The sequence below is a fragment of the Capricornis sumatraensis genome, chromosome 3 (assembly GCF_032405125.1).
Source record: "Capricornis sumatraensis isolate serow.1 chromosome 3, serow.2, whole genome shotgun sequence".
NCBI classification, from domain to species: Eukaryota; Metazoa; Chordata; class Mammalia; order Artiodactyla; family Bovidae; genus Capricornis; species Capricornis sumatraensis.
The window spans coordinates 40357566-40369177 of NC_091071.1; the positions used below are offsets into that span (position 1 = coordinate 40357566).

General features: G+C 60.1%; 1 protein-coding gene across 1 annotated transcript; it reads right to left on the reverse strand.

The window, feature by feature from the left end:
* Positions 1 to 19: 19 nt before the first annotated feature.
* On the reverse strand, positions 20 to 5347 carry ATP6V0C (ATPase H+ transporting V0 subunit c). Its single transcript, XM_068968345.1, has 3 exons — positions 5132 to 5347; positions 894 to 1077; positions 20 to 757 (listed from the first exon to the last, which is right to left on the reverse strand). Exons 1-3 carry the CDS (start codon positions 5208 to 5210, stop codon positions 553 to 555), a joined length of 468 nt encoding a protein of 155 aa, XP_068824446.1. The 5' UTR covers positions 5211 to 5347; the 3' UTR covers positions 20 to 552.
* Positions 5348 to 11612: the final 6265 nt, after the last annotated feature.

Genomic DNA, 11612 nt, shown 5'->3' on the forward strand with positions numbered 1-11612 from the left:
GCATCCGGTCACATCTGAGAACTTTATTGGACACGCAGCGGCACCAGGGCCCACGGGCCCGGCACACTGGCCCGCGGCAACCAGGGCTGCAGGAGGTGGTTCCATCCAACGGGTCTCAGGGTAAACGGTAACCGCACAACGCAACAACAGTCTACCTAAGGTTACTATAGAGTTGGGAGACGGAGAGCTGCTCCACAGACGTATGAACAGGTCAAATCTTTATAAATAAACATCCAGTGAAGAGAAAATGACAACTCTAATTCATCCTTATACACAGAGCACTCTGGGGCAGATGGGCGGGGACGGCCGGAGGCCGGCGTCCTCACTGGTCAGGGCCGGGGTGGGGACTGGTGGGCCCAGATGTCCACAGCACGGGGCGGGGTGGGCAGGGGCGAGGCTGGGGCAACAGACGGTGTGCACTAGGACACTGCGCATTTACAAGACCGACTACTGGCGGGCAGCTGCCCCGTGCGTGTGTCAGGCTGTTCGCTGTGGAATGAGGAGGGGGTGGTCTTGACATCAATCGTATTCTGTGGCTGGCGGCCGGCAGGGCTACTTTGTGGAGAGGATGAGGGCGACGATGAGACCGTAGAGGCCGAGCACCTCGGCAAAGATGAGGATGAGGATCATGCCCACGAAGAGCCTCGGCTGCTGGGCGGTGCCACGCACGCCCGCGTCCCCGACGATGCCGATGGCGAAGCCTGCCGCCAGCCCGCTCAGGCCCACACTCAGGCCCGCACCCAGCTGAAGGAAACTCCTGGGGAAGAGAGGACACAGGAGGCATGTTGGTCCACCACCGGGAGGCAGCCGGGCCCAAGGCGCCCCGCGCCGCCCCCCACCCCGCCCACGGCTTCCACCCAGGCAGGCAGCGGGGAGAGCCGGCCGGCCCTCACCTGTAGAGACTGATGCCGTCATTCAGGGAGTTGGCGATGAGGACTGCCACCACCAGGCCGTAGATGGCAATGATCCCAGCCATGACCACCGGGATGATGGACTTCATGATCATCTCTGGCCGCATGACAGACATGGCTGCGATGCCCGTGCCGCTCTTGGCTGTCCCGTAGGCGGCGCCCAGGGCTGGCGGGAGAAAGTGAGGTGAGCCCAGAGGGCCTGGGGCCAGGACCAGGCAGGCAGCTTTTGGTGTACTCCAGGGCCAACGCTAGTGCTCACCCCGAGGGCAAGAGAGCAGGAGGCAGCCTCTGAAAAGACCGGCCATAGGCCAGCACCTGGGGTCTCCTGTGCCCCTCCCCCGGAGGCCCTCCTGGCTGCCTGGCCTACCTGGGCTCTTTCACTCCTGTGGAACCCCAACCCAGGCTCACCAGCACTCCCCAGGCCCACTACACAGACCCCACGCTCCCACAGAGCCTCAGACCCCCAAAGAGGCGCTGGGACAGGCTGCCCTGTCACGCCAGTAAACAGGTAGCTGGTCCCCAGCAGCAGTGCAGATTCCAGGCTCGTTCCCAGGTCAGCAAAGGCCTGGAAGAGCACAAGCTGCATATCTCAATGGCCCAGACGTCCAGCCAGGGTCAGCCCACCAACCCTGGGACCACATCAAAAGAGCACACAGAGCCCCTGCAGTGTAGGGTTCAGGGGAAGCTGGCCTGGCAACTCACACTCTAGGCCAGAGCTTCATCCACTCCCCACCGGACCCACAGTAGTCCCCATGGCTCCAGCCCCGCGACATGCTGCACCAAGCACTGTTGTGTTTGAGAGCTCCATCGGGAAAGGCCCTCTTGGCACACAGCAGGCCAGGACCCTTGAGTTTGAGGGGAATCTCAACCCGACAGTCAAAAACAAGGGACAGGAAGAACAGTGGGCTGTGACGTCATCACCCAGGCCGACCCCAAGGACTCCGCAGACACCTCCAAGAAGCGTGGTTTCTCTGGTGGGCAGGAGGTCTAGGCACTGCGGGGTTCCCGTCTCCCCTGCCATCGTCCCTCCTCCCTCTTCCCAGGGTGGGCTGCCTTCCTGAAACCACCCCCCATCCCCCCCAGCCTGTCCTCTGAGTCTAGAAAAACATTTGCAAGCACAAGGGAAAGCCAAGAGGGAGCCCAAGCAGGACACCTTACTGCTGCCTGCCCCCAAGGCTCCTCCTGCTGAGCAGAGGCTGACCTGGGGCAGAGGTGGAGGGGCCAGGACCGTCGCAGACATTCCTCTGGACCTGACTCACCTAGCTGGGCGGCGAAAGATGACTAGTCTGTGCTCACTGCAGAGCAGCAGTGAGGCCAGAGGGGCTCATGATGAGGAGACAGATACAGCCCCTCCAAGCACAGCAACACATTCAGGAAGAGTGGCGAGGTCTGGGGAAGGGCTTCATACAGGAGATAACTGAGCAGAGGGATGCCAGTGAGTTGGTGGACACAGACAGATGGGGCAAGAGAAACAAGACGATTCCAGACCACATGGAGCAGAGACACTGCGGGGGATCAGAGGGAAGAAGCGGGCGGGGGCAGGGCAAAGGACCCGCATGATCTCCTCCACAGCCCTGCATGTTCGGACATCTGGCCATCAGCTGCTAGTCTTTATGAAGCCGTTCCTGGAGCAACAGGGCATTTTTTGGCTGCCTCCTGCAGGCGCAGAACCACAGCAGGCCAGTACCGGGGCTCCTTACTCAAGGGCAAGGGCACAGGCTGCTGGGTGGCGCCAGGGAAACCTTACAGGGAAGCAAGTATCCCAGGCAGTGGGCCCAGCAAGGCCGCAGTTGGGGAGTCAGCTAGTGAGCTGGGCCCATCCCCACAGAGGGCAGCACGGAGATCATGTGGCTGGGGGTGGGGAGCAACCAGAGGAACGAGGGGAAGGAATGGTAAGACTGTCAGAAGGAGAAGCAGCCTGGCCTGGCCAGGCCAGAAGTGGCTCTAGAGGGTGCAAGACAGAAACCAGGAGACGGTTCTGAAGGCCCGCCAGTAGGGAGGAAGTCATAAGAGAAGACAGAAAAAGAGCCACTGATGGGCCTGCGGAAAACAGGATGAAGAAAGACTCTACAAGACTCGGGTCACAAATTAAGAAAAAAAGGGGGAAGCTGGAATGGGAGACAGGGATCCGGCGTGGACCTTATCCAATCCAGGTAGGCCAGGAGCATCTGAGCCAGGGAGAGCAGACACACTGCGGTCATCCTGGCAACACCTGAAGCCTGGCTCTGCAGGCAGGCATGAGAAGGTAGATGAAAACAAGCCCTGGAGACATGGGCTCGAGAAAGAAATCAAACCAGAGTTTGACCCAACTGGACAAGCACAAAAAGTTGGCTACTGTACGGCCACAGCAAGCAGCCTATGGGGAGGGGAGAAGGATGGAGCTGTGTACAAGCCAACCAGAGCAGGTGGCCCCCAATCCCCAGGAGCCTGGACCAGTGACACCCTATTCTCAGTAACTTTCAAAGGCCTGCTGGTGAGGGCTCCGCTCAAAGGCACCAAGTAAGTTCTAAAGAGCGGGAAGTGAGGCACCTGGTGACTGGAAGGCGGCCAGGAGCTGGATACAGAAAAAGGCTTGGGGGAAAACAAAGCCAGAATTCACATTCCATGTGGGCAAGGTTCTTGTCTTGCTCACTGATGTCCCCAAGTGTCTGGGACCCAGGAGTTCAACTGAGATTGGCTGAATGGCCAATGACAGACACAATCAACAACCCACAAGTGGCCAGGCACCGGCCCTGGAGGTATTCCGGAAGCAAACATCAAAAGAGACTGGAGAAAGAGGCACAGACAGCTGTCCACCACAAGGAGTGGGCACAGGCAGCTCTGGAAGATGTGGAAATAGAGGCGGCACTTAGGGTGGAAGGGGAAGTACAGGCATTTCTCCCACCGCAAATGACCCCTAACTCGCACATGATGGGAAGGGCAGGGCTCACTCAGTGGCTTGTGACCTGCAGCAGGCAGGCCCAGGCAAAGGGAGGTCCCCACACCCCCACACCACTGGTGTTTACAGTCAGCAGACACTGTTTGGAGTTCAATCCCTGCACATACCTGCACAAGAAGCCTCTCCAGTCCCAGATAGGGTGGGGCAGGGCGAGTCATCAAAGCCCCAAGCCAGACGAACCCAAGGAAGCCTGGACTAGACCAGGCCAAACCAGTTGGTGGGGCTGTAGGGGTGTCAGGACTCATTTCTGAGTCCCACATCCCTGGCCGGGCCCAAGTGCTCATCTCCCAGAAAGGCCAATTTCCACTGAATTTTACACCCAAGACTGTTAAGACCCCACTTCAAAACTAGAGTGTCATCTAGAACCCTGGAAGGCCCCCTTCTCCATTCCTGGGGCAGCCCCTCCCAATTCCAGGCCTCAGCAAAGGGGAGAAAGGTCATTCATTCATTCAGACCTGAAATGAAGACTCCTCCCAAAGAAGAAAGCTCAATCACCTCAATGCTGAGGCTCCTCGCTAACTCGCCCACCCAGACAAGCTTCCACACACAGTGCAGAGGCTGGCCTGTTTCCTGGACATCCACCCTGCGCCCTCGGCTTGTCTGACCCACCTCCACCTCTAGACTCCACTCCCACCTCCTGCCCTGCTCTCAAGACCAACCTCTCAATCCAGCTTTTCCTACCAACCCACACAGCCTAGTGTTGGGAAACACAGACAAACCCTAACTGGAAGCACCTGTTTAAGTGCAGACCCACCTGAACGCCCCCCACCCCCGCTGCCCCATGGAGGCGGGGGGCAGGCCGCCACAAGGGCGAGGGCCGTGGACCTCGGCGGGGAGCACCCAAAGGCCGGCCCCTTGTGGGGGTAGCTTTCCGAGGCGTGATGTCACACCTGCCAGCAGGATGCGGGGGGGGCGGGTGCGGAGCAAGCGCAGGACCGCGGGCCCCCACCCCGGTCTGCCCCCGCCTCTCTGGGGACTAAGATGGCAGCGACGCCGCCGCCCCTCCCCCGCACCGAAGAGACCGGCTGGCAGGGGACCGTCCGGGACACCCTGGGACCCACACCTGGGCCCAGTCCGCGGGCCCCACTCTCCAGACACCCGACGGCCCCTGCAGCCCTCAGGGTCCCGACAACACCCCCCCCGCAGTCACGTGAGACCCGGGACCCCCCCTCAACAGCTCGAAATTACGTCAAAATGACGTCACACGCCGAACCCCGGGGAGCAACAGGCACGAGCCCCGCGGGTCCCCCGTCTCCCGGGTCCCTCCTGCCACGGCGCTCACCGCTGAAGACCATGGCGGCTGAGGCACCCATGACCGCGAAAAAGGAAGCGTACTCGGGGCCGCTCTTGGCCTCGGACATGTCTGCGGGTGGGGAGGGGGGGCGAGTTCAGCGGACCGAGGCCGGGGCGAGGTCGGGCAGGGCGCGGCGAGCGGCGGGCTGCGCGAGGCGAGCTGTCCGGAGGCTGCGAAGGCGACCCGGCCAGTCAGCCGCTGCGCTCTAAATACCAGCACCGCAGGACAAAATGGCGGCCGCGGCCGCGTCACATGACCGGGGCCCCGCCCCTGCGGCCCGCACCACTCCGCACGGGCGGGGGAGCCGCGGCGGGGACGCCGGGCGCCCCGCCCCGCCGGCCTGCACCCCAGCGCACCGCCTCGCTCCGGCCGCCGCGGGCGCCCCTGGGACCCCGCTGCGGTGGGCCCGTCCGGTCGCAGGGCCGGGGCGGGGCAGGGCGCGCCTGGATTAGCATACGGGGCGGGGCTCGCGGCGCCCCGCATTCTCTGCGGCTGCGCCACTCCGCGGGGTTTCGGTTCCGAGGGTCGCGTTCCTCTACGGTCTCCGAGTGGAGCCCGGCCGCGGGGTTCTAACGGTCCAGACCGCAGGGACTCAGGACTGCGGTCTACCCTCGACGTCCTCACACCCTCCGGGGTGACCTGAGGGCGGAGCCGGAGTCCTGTGTCCCGAGGCACCAACCACCCCCGTCCTTTGTCGACCCCGTCTCCAGTCTCTTCCAAACCCGCCCAGCAATTTGGGATTTCTCCCGTGGCTTCCGAGGAGAAGGAGGCCCCTACTCTGTATCTGTGTCCTCTTTTGCATCAAACCTAGACTGCTGTTTTGGAGGGGTTGTCTCTACCCCTCAGCTTGTAGGCGCGGTTGGTTTGAAACCCTGCACGACCTGTGAAGTCTTCCCCGGATAGCTACATCGTCTGGGGTCCCTTGTCCTGCCTGTTCCTACAGCAAACCCACGAATCCAGGGCTGCCCTTGTTTCTGGAACAGCAGTAAGTGGTTCCCTCTGAGCCTAGCAGACCGTCTGGCCTGGGGCTGGGACTGCCCTGATAATCTCATGTGGATATACTGGTACCCCGACTGGCTGCCTTATCACTGCCCACCAGCTCTGGTTCCCTCTGCCCTTTCATCTGGCCCATTTCAGGAGCCCTGGGTGACTGCCATCTGATCCTGGGTCTCCCTTGAGCCCCACCCCTTGCCCTGACATTAAAGCACTCTTCATGAACAGCCGAAGCTATAGCAGTCATCAGCCTTCTCCACGTGGGCATTGGGGTCACTACCTCTGGCCTGGCCTTCCCACTGGACCCATCTTCCACACCAGGAACCTGCCTCATAGTCTCTTCTCCACCGTGAGGCTGACTCTGCACCACCTCCAGCACCAAACTTGCAACCCTTGAGTGCCATCTCTGTCCTGTTTCCAAAGAGAGGAGGCCGCCATTCAGCTTGAGCCCTCCCCACCGCCCTCCACCACCTGACTCTGACTTCCGGAAAGAAATCTTCACTTGGTGTCTCCAGCTCCTCCCCAGCCCGCTGCCCTGGCAGGTTGCTGGTGACCAAGCTGACCATTTGTCAGGCTCTCTGAAGGGGCCTGTCTGCTGTCTCAGCCTGCTGCCCACCTCCCCACCCCTCCACTCTCTCTAGCTCACCCCCACCTGCCCTGCTGCCCATGGCCTTCCTCGGGTCACAAGGAGAAGCGAAGACGGGCCCAGGCGCTGAAGCCTCAGCGTCACTGTAGGTTCTGGGTGTTTCCAGGGCTCCGCCTGCTGTGTCCTGGGTGATCACCCATACATTTCCACACTTGAAGCCATCCGGACAAGTGCATGCCTGAATGCCTGCCCCAGGCCCAGCCCCCATAACTCCAGGCACTTAGGGTCCACAGCCTGGGGAGCCCAGACCAGGGAGCTGGCACGGCTGGGTGGGAGGGAGGCTGCATGCTGGGGCAGAATTCAGACTAAGGAAAGGAGGTGCAGGACAGCCCCTCGGACAACTGTACAGCCAAAAGCACGGTGGTGGCAGAGTGTGCAAACCCCTCTATGGCTGAAGTCCCGAGACCGGGAGTTCAGGGAGACTGTTCCCTCCACGGGCGTGGAGGGCAGCTCGGCTCTGCTCACTGTCTTCTGGTTTTCTGCCCAAGTTCTGGTGTGAGAGGTCCCAGTGGATCTCCAGTGGGCCACTGACACCTCAAACTGAGCTCACCTCCCCCAACTTCACCAGCGGCTTCCCCTTGGGTTATTTCCATTTCCAGCAAGAGGCACAACCAACCATACAGGCAGCTGCCTCACCAGCAGCCTTCGAGTCACGGCTCACTCTTCATTACTCACCAGGCCCTGAGGTTCTGTGGCTTCCCAGCTCTCGGCTGTCCCCCACCCCAGCGCTGCCACCCCTCAAGCGGCCCTTCATCTCTGCCCTGGGAGTCTTCACAGCCTCTCAACTGGCCACCTGCCCAGTCTTCCCCACCCTGTCTCAGAGGATCTTCCTAAATGGTACATGGGACAAGTCTCTTGGGAATCCTTCACCATCCCCCTAAGTATTGGGGGAGGGGGCGCGTTACCTAATCCTCATAATGATCCTTTGAGGAAGGTTTCACCGTTACTCTCATCGTGTGGACAAGGAAGCAGGTCTAGGAAGGTGAAGCACCTTGCCTAGTGTCAGCTGGCTAGTGAGGAGCAGAATTGAAACTCAAGCCCCACTGGTTGAGCGTGGCCCGTGCACTCTCTACACCGCCTGCTTCCTGCCTGAGAGGTCAGGGAGTGTCTGGTGACCAGTGACGGACTCAGGAGGAACCCAGGTCACCTTCCCCTTGGCCTCCCAGCTCCAGGCGAGCCCTGGGAGTGGAAGAAAGTCCAGGGGATGTGGAAGGGCCTGGCCAGGGACGCACGCCTCTGCCTTCTCCCTGCCAGCTGTGCGGTCCCTGGTGTGAAGTCTCAGCATCACAAGCCGTTGGCCTGTCCCAGTGCGGATGGGGATTTCCAGGAATAAAGAAGGAAGTGCTCGGACTTCTGTGGTGGTTTAGTGGCTAAGACTCTGTGCTCCCAATGCAGGGGGCCCGGGTTCAACCCCTGGTCAGGGAACTGGATCCCACGTGCTGCAACGAAAGATCTTGCGTGCCACAACTAAGACCAAACACAGCCAAATAAATGAAAGGAGGGGCTTTGGGAAACTCAAGCCAGAGACCTTGGTAGGGAGAGGTATACAGAGATGTGGGGTGCAGTCCCGACTTCCCTGAGAGTTCTAATGGAGGTGAACAAACCCACTGTCTGCACTGGAAGATGGTAGGAGAAACCCAGTAACACTTTGCAGAGGAAGGGCTTCCCTGGTGGTGCTAGTGATAAAGAACCCGTCTGTCAACGCAGGAGCCGCAAGAGATGCCAGTTTGATCCCTGGGTCAGGAAGATCCCCTGAAGGAGGGCACGGCAACCAACCTACACCAGTATTCTTGCCTAGTGAAACCCGTGGACAGCGGAGCCTAGCCGGCTAAGGTCCATAGGGTCGGAGAGAGTTGGACACAACTGAAGCGGCTTAGTACACAGCACACACGTATCACCTCACACAGGGAAGGGAGAGGATGACGGGCCCCCGATGATTGGAAAGCTGAACTTATCCTGAAGAAGGCCATTTCAAGGCAGAAAGAAGAGAGTCCTGCAGTCCAACATGGCAACTTTATTAAGAAATCAGGAAACTGAAGAGGGTGTGTCCACCTAGAGTGCCCTCTCCCAGCGGACAAGCCTTTCCTTTTGAGTAGCGATGAAGACACACCAGAGGGTGTGACGCTGAGAGGGCGCTGGGCCCTCCTGACCTGGCTAGATAAGAGCCGTATGTAGCCCAGGCAAGGTTTCGAGGAGATGGAAGAAAAAGTATAGTTGTGCTATCAGAGGGCAAGGGGTGGGATAAATAAGATGATTTTTGGAGTATAATTTAAATAATTGGAGCTCACAAAATGATACACTTTTTTTTTTAAATAAAAAATTGTCCTCTATACAGGCAGGTCGAGGCACACAGCCTGGGGCAGCCAGCCCTGCAGGGGAAACTGTATCCCCCAAGTGACTCCAAAATGTCGGGCCCTGAGAGAGGCAAGAGGTGGAGGAAGGGGGTGATCCCAGAGACAGAGCAGCTCTTCTCACTGACCAGAGCCTTGAGGGCTGCTGTGACAGGGCCTGATTCTTTTCTTTTTAGCTGAGCTGAGCTGCTTAGCTCGCCTACCAGAGATCAAATCCAGGCCCCCTGCAGTGGGAGCGCGGAGTCTAAGCCACTGGACGTGCAGGGAAGTCCCAGTCTGATTGATTCTCCACTCTTGTGACCGAACTGGCAGCAGGCAGGGAGCCGAGGGCCGGTGCTGACCGCCAGGGGGCGGTGTGCGGCTCTTTGTCCAGGGCCGGGGCCGGGGGAATCCTGTGGGTTTACAGTAAAGCAGGGCCTGGCGCTGAGCCGGGCGCGGGGAGCAGGTTCGCAGAAAGGATGTCGAATGAATCCTCAGCCCTGGGTGCCCACGAGGGCACGGTCTGGCCTGGTGTGGGCTCAGCACCGTGAAAGTCAGCACGACCTTCCCCTGCTCCGACAGTCAGCCTTCGGCCCTAAGCCACTTGTCTGGCCCATGTTGAGCATCTACTGTGTGTGGGCGCTGAACTAGACTCCGGGAATACAGACTGAGAAAGGGACCTCCCACTCTACCTGGGTGTGTGGGTGGGTGAGTGGTGGGGGGCAGCTAGATCCATGGACAGTGAGCTCCCAATGCCAAATCAGCAGCAAAGGAGGGAGGGGCCCGTGAGGCTCAGACAGCCCCCAGCAGGTGATCTCTAAATGAGGGCTTAAAAGATGAGGAAAGTTTGAGCAAAGGAGAGACAGGATCCTCCTGTCTGTGCTTGAAATTACAGACCATCCAAACCACAGAAAGCTGGGCAGCTGCTGGCAAGATGGGAGCCGGCGGGTGAGCCCTGGGGTGCGCGCAGGTGACAGGCAGCTGGCTGGGGAGAGCGCACGGGGGCGGTCCCCACCGGAAGTGCATGCAGGGCTGCTGGAGGCAGTGGGCCCCCAGGGACCCTGTGGGTATTCCCGTGCTGGACCAATTTTCTACTAGGGGCACACTGCACCGTTTTAAAAAACCAGGAGACAGGGAGGAATGGGGAACAAGTGTTTCACTGAATTCCCTTTTTGGGGGGGATGAAAATGGGGAGCTAGGTGGAGGCGGTGGGTACACAGCGCTGTGAAGCCCTGAGGGCCACTGTGCCTCACTCCCTTTGAAGGCAACCATCTTAATGTTTAGAGAGACAGTAAAACGAAGCACTTCCACGGCTGGCTGCAGGTGGGAGCTCAAGCTGGGGTTACCCTGCACCCGGCCCAGAGGGGGTCCAAGTGAGGTGGTAGTGGGAGGAGAGGGCAGCGACCCAGCCTGAGGGGGGCCGGCCTCTGAGGTGTGGGAGGACAAATGGTCTTCCCGCCAGGAAGGCACAGGGCCCAGTCCTGGCCTGTGTCCCCACAGCAGGCCCTGAGCCCCGTACAGTAGGAAGGCACTGCAGGCTCCAGAAACCCACGCTGTCATGAGGGGTGGGTGCACAGCACTCCCCGTGAGAACTGCCCGACAGTCACCAGCAGGCCGACAGGGGAGGGGTGGGGACATTGGCTAACAGCGGAGTCCCCGGGGGCTCCTGGGGAAGGGTCCTGGGGCAGGGGCTTGCAGCCTATCGAGGACGGGAAATTGCCCAGAGGCCCAGGCTCTGGGTTCAGAAGAGGAACTGGAGCAGCTGGTGTGAAAGCGCCAGCAGCCCTGGGGCCAAGCCTCTCTTCCCCTCCCAGCCTGGACTTCTGGGCCCCGGGCCAGGCCCCCAAGGGTGGCAGCAGGAGGGGGCTGAGGAGCGGGAACCAGCGGGTCTTGGGAGGGAACCACCAAGGAAAAGGGGGCAGCGGGGGCGCGTGTCCGGCCACCTTGGCTGCCTTCCCTCAGGACGGGAGGGCTACTGGTGGTCCACCAGCCCCAGGAGGAACAGGAGGAGGGGCACGTGCATGTGCGTGGGCAGAGAGGTCTTCCGTGGTGGTGGTTATATATGCACACTGAGAGGCATGTGGTTTGGAAAAGACACTGGTGATGGTGACTTTCATAACTTCCAGGTAGGAGTCTCATTTTGATGAGCATGACTATTTCTAACACAGTTTTACACGTGACAGAGATCCTTGCCATTCTTTTATTTTTTGGCCATGACACACAGCACATGGGATCCTAGCTCCCCAACCAGGGATTGAACCTGCGTCCACTGCATTGGAAGGGTGGAGTCTTAACCACCGGGCCACCAGCTAAGTCCTAGGATCCTTTCGATTCTTGTCCGAGAAGTTTGGGCCACGATTCCTGATGGGCATTCCTTACATTTACAGAGCACATTCATGTGCCAGGAGCCATGAACAAGACCTGTCAGGGGAAGCCTCGGCTGGCACCCCCCAGGGCTGCAGAGTATCTTCCTCAGCTGTGGAGAAACTTCTCCTTGTCC